Here is a 14,751-nt window from a genome sequence, read left to right as displayed (position 1 = left end):
CCCCGTGAAGAATGAGGATGCTACAAATGCGTTAGGAAAGTTAGTTTACTGTGGCTTCCTCTTTCATTGTTTGTAATAAAAAAAATCAGGCATAGGGTCTTGCAGCACTTTTACTGCCTTTTACGTGGGAACTACACTGTCAAAAACAAACGTTTCCACAAAAAATAAAGTTCACACTCTCCAATATTGAATTCCGATGTTGTATTGATGACGAGAAAGCGTGACCGCCGTGCAAAGCCTTCTCCAGCACATCCCAAAGATCTGGACCACCACCACAACCATGACAGCTGGTCAAGATGGACACTTTTTTGGGGGTCTGGCAGCAAGGCCGTGGGAACCCAGGGTGCTGAGGGCGCTGCAGCCCCCTCTGATGGATAATCTGCGAACTGCAGGCAATATTAATAAATAAGAAATATGCACGGAAAAAGAGTTTTTGGGGTAAATTTTGTCCCCCAGCTCCCCCTAACTATAATATCTTCCAACGGCTCTGTCTGGCAGTGTATTTTTACTGCATAAGTTTGTCAAATAGAAAAAAATATGGTCCAAAAGACACTCGACTCTAGTTTTGGCTGGCACAAAAACGTTGCCCCGTTGTGTTCAATTTGGTTTTGATTATGAATTTACCCCCATTCCTCTGATGAAATCAAATATGCACAGATTGTTTTGCCTTTGTGGCATTGAAATATAGAATTAACCGACTGCATTTTCCAAATCTAAAAGGTTACAGCCTACAAGGCCAGAGTAATGCCTCAAGACCTACAAAACTCATCCCAATTTTGTCACACATTTTTGCCACTTTTTCGTGACCTTTTTTTCACCTTTTGATTGTTTTTTGTCATGTTTCCATCGCTCTTTTGTTGCATTTTTATTCATTTTTGTCTCATTTCTTTTTGTGCTTTTTTGACATCGTTTCCAATTTCCTATTTTCTGTTACTCTTTTGTGGCTCTTTTGCTACATTTCTAATGTTTTTTGTCACTTTTATTCATAAGTTTTTCCTACTTTCCTGTGGCTCTTTTGTGGCTTTTTGGTTACATTTTTTTTACACATTTTTGTCATGTTTCCTTTGTTCTTTTCCTTCATTTTCATTGTAGTTTTTGTTGCTATTTCGACATTTCTTCCATGGAGCTTTTAGATTTGGCTAAAGACCAAATGGAGAAAATGTGGCCGGTTCAGGTGGGGGTTAAAAGGTTCATCATGCAACTTTGTATGTGAAAAATAAGTATATTTTTGTGAGTATATGACCTTGTAGTGACCCAGCGGCTGCATCAGTGGCCTCTACAACGCTCCAGGATAAATTATTTTGCACGTTTTCTGCTGAGAGGCTCCGTCAGTAGTGAAAACCTTCCAAACATTTGATCCTGGAGCGTCTTAGAGACCACTGTGTTGGAAAGCAAAGGCCACTCACACAGACGCCGTGTCACTACAAGGTCAAATACACACAAATATCAACTTTTTTCCCACATTAAAAGTTGCACAATGCACCTTAAAGATGATTACTGCAATGCTTGTTATGTGGTATGAGCAGCACATACACACATAAGCTTTTGTTTATTCCCTCTGCACATTTGTACCGGGAAAGATCTATTACTCAAAGTGTTGTTTTACCTTATAAATAATGTATCTATGCACATTGGATGGGCCTAAAGGTTACGCTGTGGACGCTGTGGAGATGGATGCTCTTTGGTTGTAAATGCACTGAGTCGGCGTAATGTTTGGCGGGGTCAGAAAAGTGCTGGCTGCTCCGGCTCTTTGATCACACGTGTTCAGCGCTATATACAGAAATACAGAGGAGAGAGAGAGGAAATACAGAGGAGAGAGAGGAAATACAGAGGAGAGAGAGGAAATACAGAGGAGAGAGAGAGGAAATACAGAGGAGAGAGAGGAGATACAGAGGAGAGAGAGGAAATACAGAGGAGAGAGAGAGGAAATACTGAGGAGAGAGAGAGGAGATACAGAGGAGAGAGAGAGGAAATACAGAGGAGAGAGAGGAAATACAGAGGAGAGAGAGAGGAAATACAGAGGAGAGAGAGAGGAAATACAGAGGAGAGAGAGGAGATACAGAGGAGAGAGAGGAAATACAGAGGAGAGAGAGAGGAAATACAGAGGAGAGAGAGAGGAAATACAGAGGAGAGAGAGAGGAAATACAGAGGAGAGAGAGAGGAAATACAGAGGAGAGAGAGAGGAAATACAGAGGAGAGAGAGAGGAAACACAGAGGAGAGAGAGAGGAAATACAGAGGAGAGAGAGAGGAAATACAGAGGAGAGAGAGAGGAAATACAGAGGAGAGAGAGGAAATACAGAGGAGAGAGAGAGGAAATACAGAGGAGAGAGAGAGGAAATACAGAGGAGAGAGAGAGGAAATACAGAGGAGAGAGAGAGGAAATACAGAGGAGAGAGAGAGGAAATACAGAGGAGAGAGAGAGGAAATACAGAGGAGAGAGAGGAGATACAGAGGAGAGAGAGGAAATACAGAGGAGAGAGAGAGGAAATACAGAGGAGAGAGAGAGGAAATACAGAGGAGAGAGAGAGGAAATACAGAGGAGAGAGAGAGGAAACACAGAGGAGAGAGAGAGGAAATACAGAGGAGAGAGAGAGGAAATACAGAGGAGAGAGAGAGGAAATACAGAGGAGAGAGAGAGGAAATACAGAGGAGAGAGAGAGGAAATACAGAGGAGAGAGAGGAAATACAGAGGAGAGAGAGAGGAAATACAGAGGAGAGAGAGAGGAAATACAGAGGAGAGAGAGAGGAAATACAGAGGAGAGAGAGAGGAAACACAGAGGAGAGAGAGAGGAAATACAGAGGAGAGAGAGAGGAAATACAGAGGAGAGAGAGAGGAAATACAGAGGAGAGAGAGAGGAAATACAGAGGAGAGAGAGAGGAAATACAGAGGAGAGAGAGAGGAAATACAGAGGAGAGAGAGGAAATACAGAGGAGAGAGAGAGAGGAAATACAGAGGAGAGAGAGGAAATACAGAGGAGAGAGAGAGGAAATACAGAGGAGAGAGAGGAAATACAGAGGAGAGAGAGGAAATACAGAGGAGAGAGAGAGGAAATACAGAGGAGAGAGAGAGGAAATACAGAGGAGAGAGAGGAGATACAGAGGAGAGAGAGAGGAAATACAGAGGAGAGAGAGAGGAAATACAGAGGAGAGAGAGGAAATACAGAGGAGAGAGAGAGGAAATACAGAGGAGAGAGAGAGGAAATACAGAGGAGAGAGAGGAAATACAGAGGAGAGAGAGAGGAAATACAGAGGAGAGAGAGAGGAAATACAGAGGAGAGAGAGGAAATACAGAGGAGAGAGAGAGGAAATACAGAGGAGAGAGAGGAAATACAGAGGAGAGAGAGAGGAAATACAGAGGAGAGAGAGAGGAAATACAGAGGAGAGAGAGAGGAAATACAGAGGAGAGAGAGAGGAAAGGCTTTTTTTGTTGCTTTTGTCTTGTTTTTGTAACGTTTTTATGTCACTCTTTTGTCACTTTTTTGTTGCATTTTTGTCATTATTTTTTCCGTCTTTGCTGCTTTTTAATAGTATTTTTGTTGCTTTATTGTTTTGTTTTCAACAAGTTTTTGTCGCTCTTTTGCGTTTTTATTGTTTTTCATTGCTTTTTTGTTGCTTTTTTGTTATGTTTAGCAATAAAAAAGCCACAGAAATCGACAAAAAATGACAAATAAGAGACGAAAACACGACAAAAAACGCTTCAATGAAAAAAATCAACAAAAACAAGACAAAAACAAGACAAAAAAGCAACAAAAATTGACAAAAACATAACGAGGCGAAAAACACGACAGAAACGCTTCAAAACATGGTGACAACGTGACAAAAAAGTTACAATCGTGTGTAATTCTTAGCTTCCAAATGAGGCCTTAAATATGTTGCTCTCCAGTCGAGAAGCTTTAAGATTTGGGTAAAGTTGAACTGGAGAAAATGCACTCACTTCAGGCGGAGGGTAAGGGGTTGATACTTTGTGCAGTAGAGTTCTTACTACTTGACAATACTATTCATACAAACACAAATATCACAGGCAATGCAAGTAACTCCTGAATCATTGTTCTTTCTCTTGTAGGCAACACTGACAACATCTTCTCCATCGACCCCGTGTCCGGCTCCCTCACCGTCTCCAAACCTCTGGACCTTCAGCCACAGGAGCGCTTCCACCTGACCGTCAAAGCCACAGACCAAGGCTTCCCTCAGCGCAGCGACCTGTGCTCGGTCCACGTCAGCGTCCGCATTTCGGAAAGCACTCCCCCCGTGTTCCCTTCGGACGACTTTTTAGCAGAAATCAGCGAATCCAGCCCGGTGGGGACGCCGGTCGTAACGATCGCCGCGTCCAGCCCCTCTGCGGTTCATTACGGCGTTGAAGAAGGCAACTCAGACGGCACGTTCCATATGAACCCTTACACCGGGCTCATCTCCACCCAAAAAGCTCTCGACTTCGAAAGCTGTACGACGTATAAGCTGAAAGTGACCGCTTCGACGAACGCAGGGGCTGTGTCTGAAACGATCGTCTACATCTACGTGGTCGACGAGAACGACAACGCGCCCGTGTTCCTCAAAAGGGAGTACTTCGGGCAAATTAGCGAAGCGGCTAACGTCAACAGCATGGTGATGGGGCTGGACAACACCCCGCTCGTCATCCAAGCTACGGACGCAGACAGGGACGCGAATTCCCAGCTGTCGTTTGAAATCCTGGACGAGGAAGCGCTCAGAGTTTTCCAGATAGATCCGAGCATGGGGACCGTTTCTTTAATTTCGATGGTGGACTTCGAAGACAAGGCCGAGTTTGAGTTCACAGTTCACGTCAAGGACTCCGGGGAGCCATTACTGTACTCGCCCGAGCCTGCCAAAGTCACCATCCGCATCTTGGACCTAAACGATTGCCCGCCGCAGTTCACTTCTCCGCTGTATAAGGCATCAATCATGGCGCCGCCTGTCAGAGGAGCAGAGGTGGTCCGAGTCACGGCGCACGACGACGACTCCGCAGTGGTTTATAGCGTTGCCGACGGGAACCCGCACAACGCCTTCTCCATCCATCCAAAATCGGGCGTGATTTCCGTAGACAACGTGACGGATTTCAAGCTCTTTTACCAACTAGTCGTGAGGGCCAGCGACAGTTTGTACAAAGACTCCGCCATCGTGAAGATAACGCTGACAAACTTGACAGAAAGTGATTTGAAATTCGAGCAGGAAGTGTACTCGGCAAGTGTTAGCGAGAACAGTCGATCGCCGAAGATATTAGCGGCGCTGAAAGTCACCGGGTGCTTCTTAAACGAGCCGCTCGCTTACTCCATTGTAAATCCATCAGGGAGATTCGCCATTTCCGAAGCTTCCGGCGTCTTTGAAAGCATCGGTGTGCCGTTTGATCGAGAAATCCAAGATGTCTATGATGTGATCGTCAAAGTTGAGGATTTGCGAGCTCCTCCGAGAACCGCGACAGCTCTGGTTAAGGTCTTCATCGATGACGTGAATGACAATGCCCCACATTTCTTAAACCTGCCGCATTCCGCCGTTATTTCCGACGACATCGAACCAGGAGATGTTTTGTACCAAGCCACCGCCATCGACAAAGACTTGGGAGAAAATGCGCTTGTCGTTTATTCGCTGGAAGGCGATTTCGAGCTTTTCCGGATCGACCCGAACGTTGGCGACGTGTCCCTTCAAAGACCGCTTGATTTCGAAGCGTTAAACAAATACGTTTTGACGATCGTCGCGACAGACGAAGGCAAACCGAGCTACAGCGCCGCCTCCCAGCTGACCATCCAAATCCGCAATCGCACCAATCCCATTTTCCAAACGCTCCTGTACCCCCTGAAAGTCCCCGAGAACGTCCCGCTGTTCGCCACCATCCTGCACGTTCAGGCGCGCAATCCGGAAGGCTACCGTCTCATTTACAATCTCCAGGAAGAAAACGCCTCCAGGCATTTTCACATCGATTTCAAAACCGGGATCTTGACCGTCACGAACCCGCTGGACTACGAGAGCCAAGCGATGCACGTGTTGACGGTCCGGGCGACGGATTCGGTCACGGGGGCGTTTTCGGAGGCGGCCATCGAAGTGGAGGTGGAGGACGTGAACGATAACGCGCCCGTGTTTTCGAAACTCTCGTATTCCGTTAACATCGCGGAAGGTTTAGCAGCCGGCACTTCCGTTTTACAAATCTCTGCCACGGATCTCGACTCGGGACGGAACAAAGATCTGTCCTTCCAGCTGGTCAAGACGGAGGGGAACGAGACAGACTTTTTTGAGATTGACAAGGAAAGCGGATTGATTTCTACCAAAGATCTCCTCGACTATGAAGATACAACGCATTTTGACTTGAAAGTACGAGTCAGCGATAACGGGACGTCCCCCCTGAGCAGCGAAACCTTTGTTTTCGTAAATGTCACCGACGTCAACGACAACCCGCCCGATTTTGTCAACCCCGAGTATGAGACCACGCTGGACGAAATGGCGAAATGTGGACATATCGTCGTCAAAATCCAAGCTTCGGATAAAGACACCAATGATGTGAACAATATGAAGTACAAAATCCTTTCTGGGAACGAAGGGAGATACTTCAACATCAACGAATCGTCTGGAATCATTTCCTTTTCGAACGTGTGCAAAAGAAACCTGGATCCCTACTACAACTTAACCGTGGCCGTGTCCGACGGCGTTTTCCAGAAAACGGCGCCCGTGAATATCGATATGATACACAGAAATCGGCACAGCCCCCATTTCAAGCAGAACGTCTACGAGGCGGAGCTGGCGGAAAACGCCGAAGCGGGGACCCGCGTGATCCGGCTGGCCGCCATCGACCCGGACGAGGGGCCTTACGGCGCCGTCGACTACACGATCATCAACAAACTCGCCGACGACAAATTCGCCATCGACGCAGACGGGCAGATCGTCACCACGCAGCCTTTGGATCGGGAAAACCCGTCGCAGAGAGTCATCGCCATCAAAGTCATGGCGAAGGACGGCGGCGGGAGGGTGGCTTTCTGCACGGTTCGGATCATTTTAACGGATGAAAACGACAACGTGCCGCAGTTCAAAGCCAGCGAATACGAAGTCGCGATTCAGTCGACCGTCAACAAGGGGGCGCCGGTGATCCAGATCATCGCCTACGACGCAGACGATGGCAAAAACGCGGACGTTACGTACACGGTTGACGAAGGGGATGAAGTTGCTGACGACGTCATCGAGATCAACCCGTTTACGGGACTTGTCAGCGTCAAGGAGAGTCTGGTCGACATGGAGAACAAGATATTTAACTTCAAAGTCAAAGCGAGGGACGGTAGTTTGCCGTTCTACAACTCCACGGTGCCGGTTCAAGTCAAAGTCGTCCCTCCGGAAGTGCCCCTGCCGAAGTTTTCCGAGCCGCTGTACAAGTTCTCCGCGATGGAGGACACCCCGGTCGGCACGGAGATCGGAACGGTCAAAGCCAACCCCGACATGCCGATCATTTACAGCCTGGTCGACGGCAACACGGTGGAAAGCAACAAGGAGAAAGTGTTCAGCGTGGACGAAGAGAGCGGCACGCTGGTTCTGCAGAAGACCATTGACCACGAGAAGACCAAGTGGTACCAAATAGACGTCCTCGCCAAAGGGAATCACAACGGCACGGACGTGGCCTCGCTGGTCTCCGTCAGCATCCAGGTCCAAGATGTGAACGATAATCAGCCAGTGTTCGACGCCAGCCCGTACAGAGCTTACCTGGCGGAGAACCTGCCTGCAGGGACCACGGTCATTCAGGTCAGTGGGTTTGTTTTTGCTCTTTTCAACTCTGGGAATGGTCTGAGAGGGTCATCTATAAAAGCTGAACGATTATAATGTGGGTCCCGGGTTCCATTCCCACTAGACGGGGCCTTTCTGTGTGGAGTTTGCATGTCCTCCCCGTGTCTGTGTAGGTTTCCTCCGGGTACTCCGATTTCCCCTACTACTAAAACATGTACAATAGATTCCCCTGAAAAAGAGATTCTTAATCTCAGTGGGACTATCCAGTGTCTGCGTACACTGGTGTGTGAATTGACTGGTTGACTGGTTCCTCACTGCAAAGAGCTTTGGGCCTGATAAAGGTAGAAAAGTTAAGTTGAGTCCATTTACCATTACCATGTACCATGCGATATCCCTATAGATCAGTGCACTGGTTCCCAAAGTGGGGTCTAGGGTCCCCTGGGGGGCCTCGAAGTCTTTTCTATGAATGTACAATGAACAAATTGGATTTGGAAAGGAAATGTATATCCATCCATCCATCCATCCATTTTCTTCCTCTTTATCCGGGGCCGGGTCGCGGGGGCAGCAGTCTCAGCAGAGATGCCCAGACTTCCCGATCCCCGCACACCTCCTCCAGCTGTTCTGACCCCGAGACCACACCTCCTCCAGCTGTTCTGACCCCGAGACCACACCTCCTCCAGCTGTTCTGACCCCGAGGCGACACCAGGCTAGCTCGGAGACATAGTCCCTCCAGCGTGTCCTGGGCCTGTATATGTATTCACTCAAATGTACCGACAGTTTTTGGCCGTTGTAGTCATTCTTATTAAATATCTAATTTTGGCTGTAAAATAATGACCACTTCCTTTTAAGTAGAGTAGATAATTCAAGTTAGACGGTCCCTGATGGATTTTCGGATCGATAAGGGGGCTGCGATGACCCGGACTTTGGGAATTGTTGCTGTAGACTATGCATATCCATAGATTCATTTGTGTCTCTAAGACACAAATTACCCAGTCATTATTTTTAGGGCCTTTTTTTAATTTGTTTATCTCTAATTCCAAGACTGATTCTTTTAGCTTTGCACATGAAGAAACAAACAACTCACTGGCAAAAGCATACATCTCTGTTTTGATTTTTTTCCAATATCGTTTGGTCAATAGATGGCACTCAAACAGATTTGGTAATGAAAGCACTACTATGTAAAGAAACATTTCTAAGCCTATGTTTTTTTTACTTGCAATAGAACTCTTCACCGTTATTGCTGATATTTTAAGAAATAATTAGGTTACTCACTACTCAGACTCAATAAGATATTCAAAATCTTAACTCTCTTGCACGTAATATGACCAAATAAACTCAGCAAACCAGAAAGTATAAATCCCTCTCTCCATTTTTCAGATTGCTTTGCTACTCTAGGCAAATGTGGTCATGGTTTGTTCAACCCACAACCGTGTCAAATTAAAATCTCCATCTATTCATTTTTATTTTGCCAGTAATGTCTCACCCGTGTGTTACAGATGTGTTACAAATGCTCCGAGTTTTTCACTTTAATGTTGGTAAAATGCTCTTTAAGCGTCCATCTTGTCTCACAGGTAACGGCCAACGACCCGGACACAGACTCCAACGGCCTGGTCACCTACACCCTCCAGTCTCTCCCCGACGACCCGCTCGACATCAACGCCGTCTTCAGCGTGGACCCCGACCGCGGCTGGATCACCACGACTCGGGAGACGGACTGCGAGCAGACCAGGACTTACCGCTTCCACGTCGTGGCCACGGATCACGGCGGCGACGCCAAGCTCTCCTCCAGCGTCCTGGTGGAGGTGACGGTGACGGACGAGAACGACAACCCGCCGCGCTTCACCGAGGAGGCCTACCGCGGCTCCGTCCTGGAGAACGGCGTCCCGGGGGAGGTGATCGTCACCATGACGACCGCGGACAGGGACGTCTCCATGGAGAACCGGCTGGTCACCTGCTACATCACAGGTGAGGCGGAACAACATGGCTCCAGTGGTTTTACTGCAGAAGTAGGACTGAGTCTGACTTCCATCTCTTGGTCCAATATTGGCAAAATTGGGAAATGTTCCTCCAGTTCCTCTTTCTGCCTTGTTAGAGAATTAGCACTGGTGTTGGAGAGGATAGAAGAAGAATAGGCAGCAGTCTGGATGTCTTATACAGGAGGAGTTTATTTACCATCGGTGCGGGACCCCAAAAGTGAACCACTCCGCTCCAGTCCCAGACCACTTCAGCCATGGGGTCTGGAGCAGTTTGCAAACTAGACCGGTTTGGGAGGAAAGGGGAGGGGGGTCAGGGTCACCACTGTGATTCATCAGGCCAATAGTCAGCTTGCATATTCAAAGTTTCTTTCTCTTCACAAGGCTCTATCATGACTGGTTCAATCAAAAAATAGGCATTTTTTCCATCTCTACTCACAGCCTATGCCGGATTTTGATGTGAAATCATTCAATTCAATTATATATTTCCCCTCATATTCATGTCAGTAATCTACTGCTCAAGTTTTCAAGTTTGATTTGCACAGTTTTCCCATACATTGTTGGGCGAGGTCTCATATCTCCCTCTTTTATTTTAGAATTCACTGTTGAACTAAAAAGAATAGGTTTACTCGTTTTGGGCATTTTTGTGGTTTCTTTTTTTTTTTCTCAGTAGCCGTTCCTCTGGCGCTTAAACTGTTCAAACACTTGAGCGCTCTATCCCTCCTCATGGCCACATTAGCAGATACAAAGGTGTTTGCAGGACTAAAGCTCAGTGATATCAGGCTGTGGTTGTTTCTGCATGAATATGAATGACCTCGGCCACTCCCATAACGACCCAGACCACTTTACCCTAAAGACACTTGAAACACAAACTTGCAGGGCTAGGCTTTTTGGGGGCCAAAAAATCTTGGAATGTCACGATTCACCTTCAGTTCGTAGAGTTTGCAACAGAGCGCGTCCTTTCGTGATGATTAGTGATGATTTGTAACTGAGCGTGAGAGCGTTCTTGCTGCATTTGTTGTGCAGGAATCACTGATTTGGCAGCGACTGGCTGGAGGGAGAGCAGTGCGGTGTGTAGCAGAGGCGCAGGTTAAACGGGACAAATCAGGAGCAAAGGCCTGAAGCAGTCACAGTGTGTCAATGTTTGATCAGCCCATTAAAGGGATATGTAAGGATTTTTGACATAGGACGTAGTCATCCAGAGTGTTGCTGATTTCTGTAGATATTTTTTCATGTAATTCAAGCAGTTCTTATATTTGAAGAGTTTTGTGGGGCTAGGCTAATGCAAGGCTAGCACATTTCTATGGTATCAGCTAGCCTGCATTAAAAACAGTCTGACCCGCTCCACAGAGCACCTGAGGCAAATCACTTATAACACCAGACTAACCATATAAATGTTTGTGTCCATAGAGTCATTTTAACCATTTTGCATTTTAAAGACCTTATATTTGAGCAGCATCAGCTTCATGGTTGTATAAGCTACGCAGCGGCGGAGTGATCTCCGAGAAAATAGTCCCTCAAAATGCGATCATTCATGTGATTGAGGTCAGTTATATTCCAAACATGATTCTATGGACACAGACTTTTATATGGTTAGTCTGGTGTTATATGTGATTTGCCTCAGGTGCTCTGTGGAGCGGGTCACACTGTTTTTAATGCAGGCTAGCTGATACCATAGAAATGCACTAGCCTTGCGTTAGCCTAGCGCCACAAAACTCTTCAAATACAAGAACTGGTGAACTGGCTTTATTGTCTTATTGTCGACTTATAAATGAAACTGCAAGTCGTCATGTCTAATTTACTTGAACTCGACAATATACTCTTACAGGCCATGTTTGCCTGATCCTTGACATTTGTGATCCTCATTCACGGATGTGGCGTTCGTGACTGGTCGTCGTTATGTGTAAACCGACCATCAGTGCCCGTTTTGGTTTCATGCGAAGTCAAACAGTTCCAGAGATGTTTAACAAGTTTAAAACCTCTTTTGTCTTTTACATTGTCTTTTAACAGATTCAACACAGTCTCCATTAAAACGAGCTCTTTTTCTAAATAAATCCCTGCATTCTTCAAGTACAATTAAGCGTTTTGTTTTCCCCAGCTCAGTCTGTGAATGAGAAATAAAAGGGGAGCGGTGAAGTTAATTGCCCTCCTCGGGGCGCTCACGTCTTACACCCGAACGCCCCGCGGCTAATGTCAACAACAGCCCAACAAATGCAAATCCTCCACTTCTGCTGTTTTATTTATAAAGAGAGTGTGGCACGCGGAGATCCACCAGTGGCAAAATATACTTGTTTATGCACAAATAGAGTGCCTACATATTGATCGCTGGCTGCAGAGGGAGCTGTTGTCAGAATATTAGAAGAGGCGACTGTGTTTGACGGATTGGAAATGCTTAATTATGAAAATACCAGAATTTTAACCAGTATTAAACCTTTGTAAGAAAAGGAAGCAGATTCCAGCAACGGATCATTTATTCAAGACAAAATGGGCTCAAATGAGTTCATTGTGAGGCTCACGGGCCAAAGAGCCTTAAATGAATAAGAAGGAAATAGTGAGTAAGCCGGGGAACTTTTCAGAATTAGATATTCACGGAGCCAAACTGGGGGAAATGTGCTCGGTTCAGGTGGGGGTTAAGAGGTTAAAGGTGCATTGTGTACCTTTTTACATGAAGAAAAGTTGCCATTTGTGTGTGTTTGACCTTGTAGTGACCCAGTGGCTGTGTGAGTGGTCAGCATGGCGTCTCATTTTCCATCACAGTGGTCTCTAGGACGCCCCAGGATCAATTTTTTAGAAGGTTTCCACTGCTGACGGAGCCTCTCGCCAGAAAACCTGATCCTGGAGAGTTGTAGAGACCAGTGTGAGCGAGAGTAAAGGCGCCACGCTGACCACTCATACAGCCACTGGGGCAAATACAAACAAATATCAACTTTTCCACATTAAAAGTTGCATAGTGCAGCTTTAAGTTATGAAACGTAGAATATCAAAAGTCTTAAAAGTCTTATTATTACAGTCTACAGCCACTTAAGCTTAAACACGGACATAAATACACTGCTAAAAATCGATGTTGCCCTTATTTAAACTCTAATACGCAGATTGAAAACATTCCAAACTCCGACATGCCGATTCACGCGGGACTAGAATCACCCGGGGACCTCGGTGTTTGCAGAATTGCCTTTAAGGGGCTAGATGCCATTCTACACTCACTACTGCCACCTCAGGTCATGCGTGTAACTGCAGCTTCTATATTAAGCTCGTGCATGACGGCACTTCAGACCCGAAGTAACACCGTTTTGAACGACAGTGCAGGATTTTAGAGGCAGTTAGGACATGGAGGAAAATACTTCATTTTAACATTTTTAAACTCCTTTAAAGGTAAAAAATCAGGGGAAATTTGACCTGTCCAATTCCTGACATGGCAGATTCACACGGGCAGAAACTCCAAGGACGTCAGTAATATTTAATCCCATGCGAATCGGGCTTTAGTGGGACTTTCCTGGTTAAACAAAGGTCAGTTAAGAATAAATAAATGACTTTTAACCTCTTACCACCCGCCTAAACCGAATGCATGCTGCCCCCTTTGGCTGTAGGCCTGTGTAAGACATCATTTGAAAGCTAAGACCCACGAAACAGATATTTTTCCTCGCGTTGTTGTTGCTGTGTTGTGTAACCTTTTTATGTTTTTTTAATTTTTTTTTATAACATTTTGAGTTTTTGTCACATTTCTGTTGAGATTTTGTCACTTTTTGGTTGCTTTTTTCTCACTTTTTTTTTTAGTCACTTGTTGGTTGACTTTTTGTCACATTTTGGTTGAATTTTTGTCACATTTTGTAGAATTTTTCTCACTTTTTTTTTTACTTTTTGTCACATTTTTGTTGAGTTTTTGTCACTTTTTGGTTGAGTTTTTGTTACATTTTTGTTGAGTTTTTGTCACTTTTTGGTTGAGTTTTTGTTACATTTTTGTTGAGTTTTTGTCACTTTTTGGTTGAGTTTTTGTTACATTTTTGTTGAGTTTTTGTCACTTTTTGGTTGAGTTTTTGTTACATTTTTGTTGAATTTTTGTCAATTTTTTTTTCAGTTTTTGTCTTTTTTTTTTTAGGTTTAGGGAATTAAAAAGGGCAAAATCGCTCAAAATGTTTTTCATATTCTAAATTCTTCAAAATGGCCACCCTTTATTCTTGGCATTTTCTCAATGAGCTTCATACGGTCGTCATCTGAAATGGTTTAACAGTCGGTGAGGTCAAAAATGAAGCTCATTGAGGAAATGTCAGTTGTCAAAGCAAGAAGAATCTACGTCACCTTTTTTTGTTTCATTCATAAAGTAATGCCTTAGTGAGAATCTGCAATCCAAACGTTTGTCCAGTGCTGCACGTTCATCGTCACCTGTTTTTAAGATAAGTCCACTCTAAAGGTTTTCCCTCAAATGTGTGAATAGAGAGACTCTCTTCACCTGAGCGCACAGACGTGAGGGAAGCCGAGTTCCTTGGATGTAATTCATGCAAATCGGTCTGGCCGCGCTCCAACCTGTCGCTCTCATTAATCCGCTGATGTTTGCCGCCGTACGTCAGGCGTGCGAGGACGGCAACAGTGTCTTCGCAGCTGGTGAGGCACAGTTTGAGGACACGCCCATCGCCTTCAGGCTGTTTACCTTCAGTAGCACCGGGAGAGTGAGCCAAGGTCATAAAAACTGTCTAAGCATAAACAGAGAACAACAAAGGAGGAACAAACTGAAACTTTGCTGGCTATAACGGAATTAAAAACAGATCATGAGGCTGAAACTGTGACTCAAATGTTCAGATAACTTTGGCGGCTAATGATGGAGGTCGGCAGGTTGTACTGAGCCTTTGACAGACAGATTACACAACAGTAAGTGTCGCTGTGATCAGGAGTTTTCCCAAAAGCAGCCGCTCTCCTGGTCCTCTGATCTGTTTTTGTCACCGTCACATTATCTGTGTCAGTGTGATGATGTCGTATAGTCTTAAAGGGGAGGAAAGCTTGGATGTGTAGGACCTCAGGAAGAGCAGAGGTGCCTCGAGACACAGCTCCAGGTCTGTTTTGGAGGAGAGA

The 14,751-nt window shown here is 45.5% G+C and overlaps 1 protein-coding gene across 1 annotated transcript in view; it reads left to right on the top strand.

Moving 5' to 3' along the window:
• Nucleotides 1–14,751, top strand: part of fat2 (FAT atypical cadherin 2) — a 223,921-nt gene that overhangs the window by 99,401 nt on the left and 109,769 nt on the right. Inside the window, exons 10-11 of the mRNA XM_079556143.1 lie at nucleotides 4,065–7,732; nucleotides 9,286–9,679. Of these exons, the coding sequence (XP_079412269.1) occupies nucleotides 4,065–7,732; nucleotides 9,286–9,679 (4,062 nt within the window). The remainder of the gene's footprint in view (nucleotides 1–4,064; nucleotides 7,733–9,285; nucleotides 9,680–14,751) is intronic.

The sequence above is a fragment of the Gobius niger genome (genome assembly GCF_951799975.1).
Source record: "Gobius niger genome assembly, chromosome: 5".
Lineage (NCBI taxonomy): Eukaryota > Metazoa > Chordata > Actinopteri > Gobiiformes > Gobiidae > Gobius > Gobius niger.
Note: the sequence above shows the minus strand (reverse complement) of the source record. Positions and strands in the feature narration are given on the sequence as shown.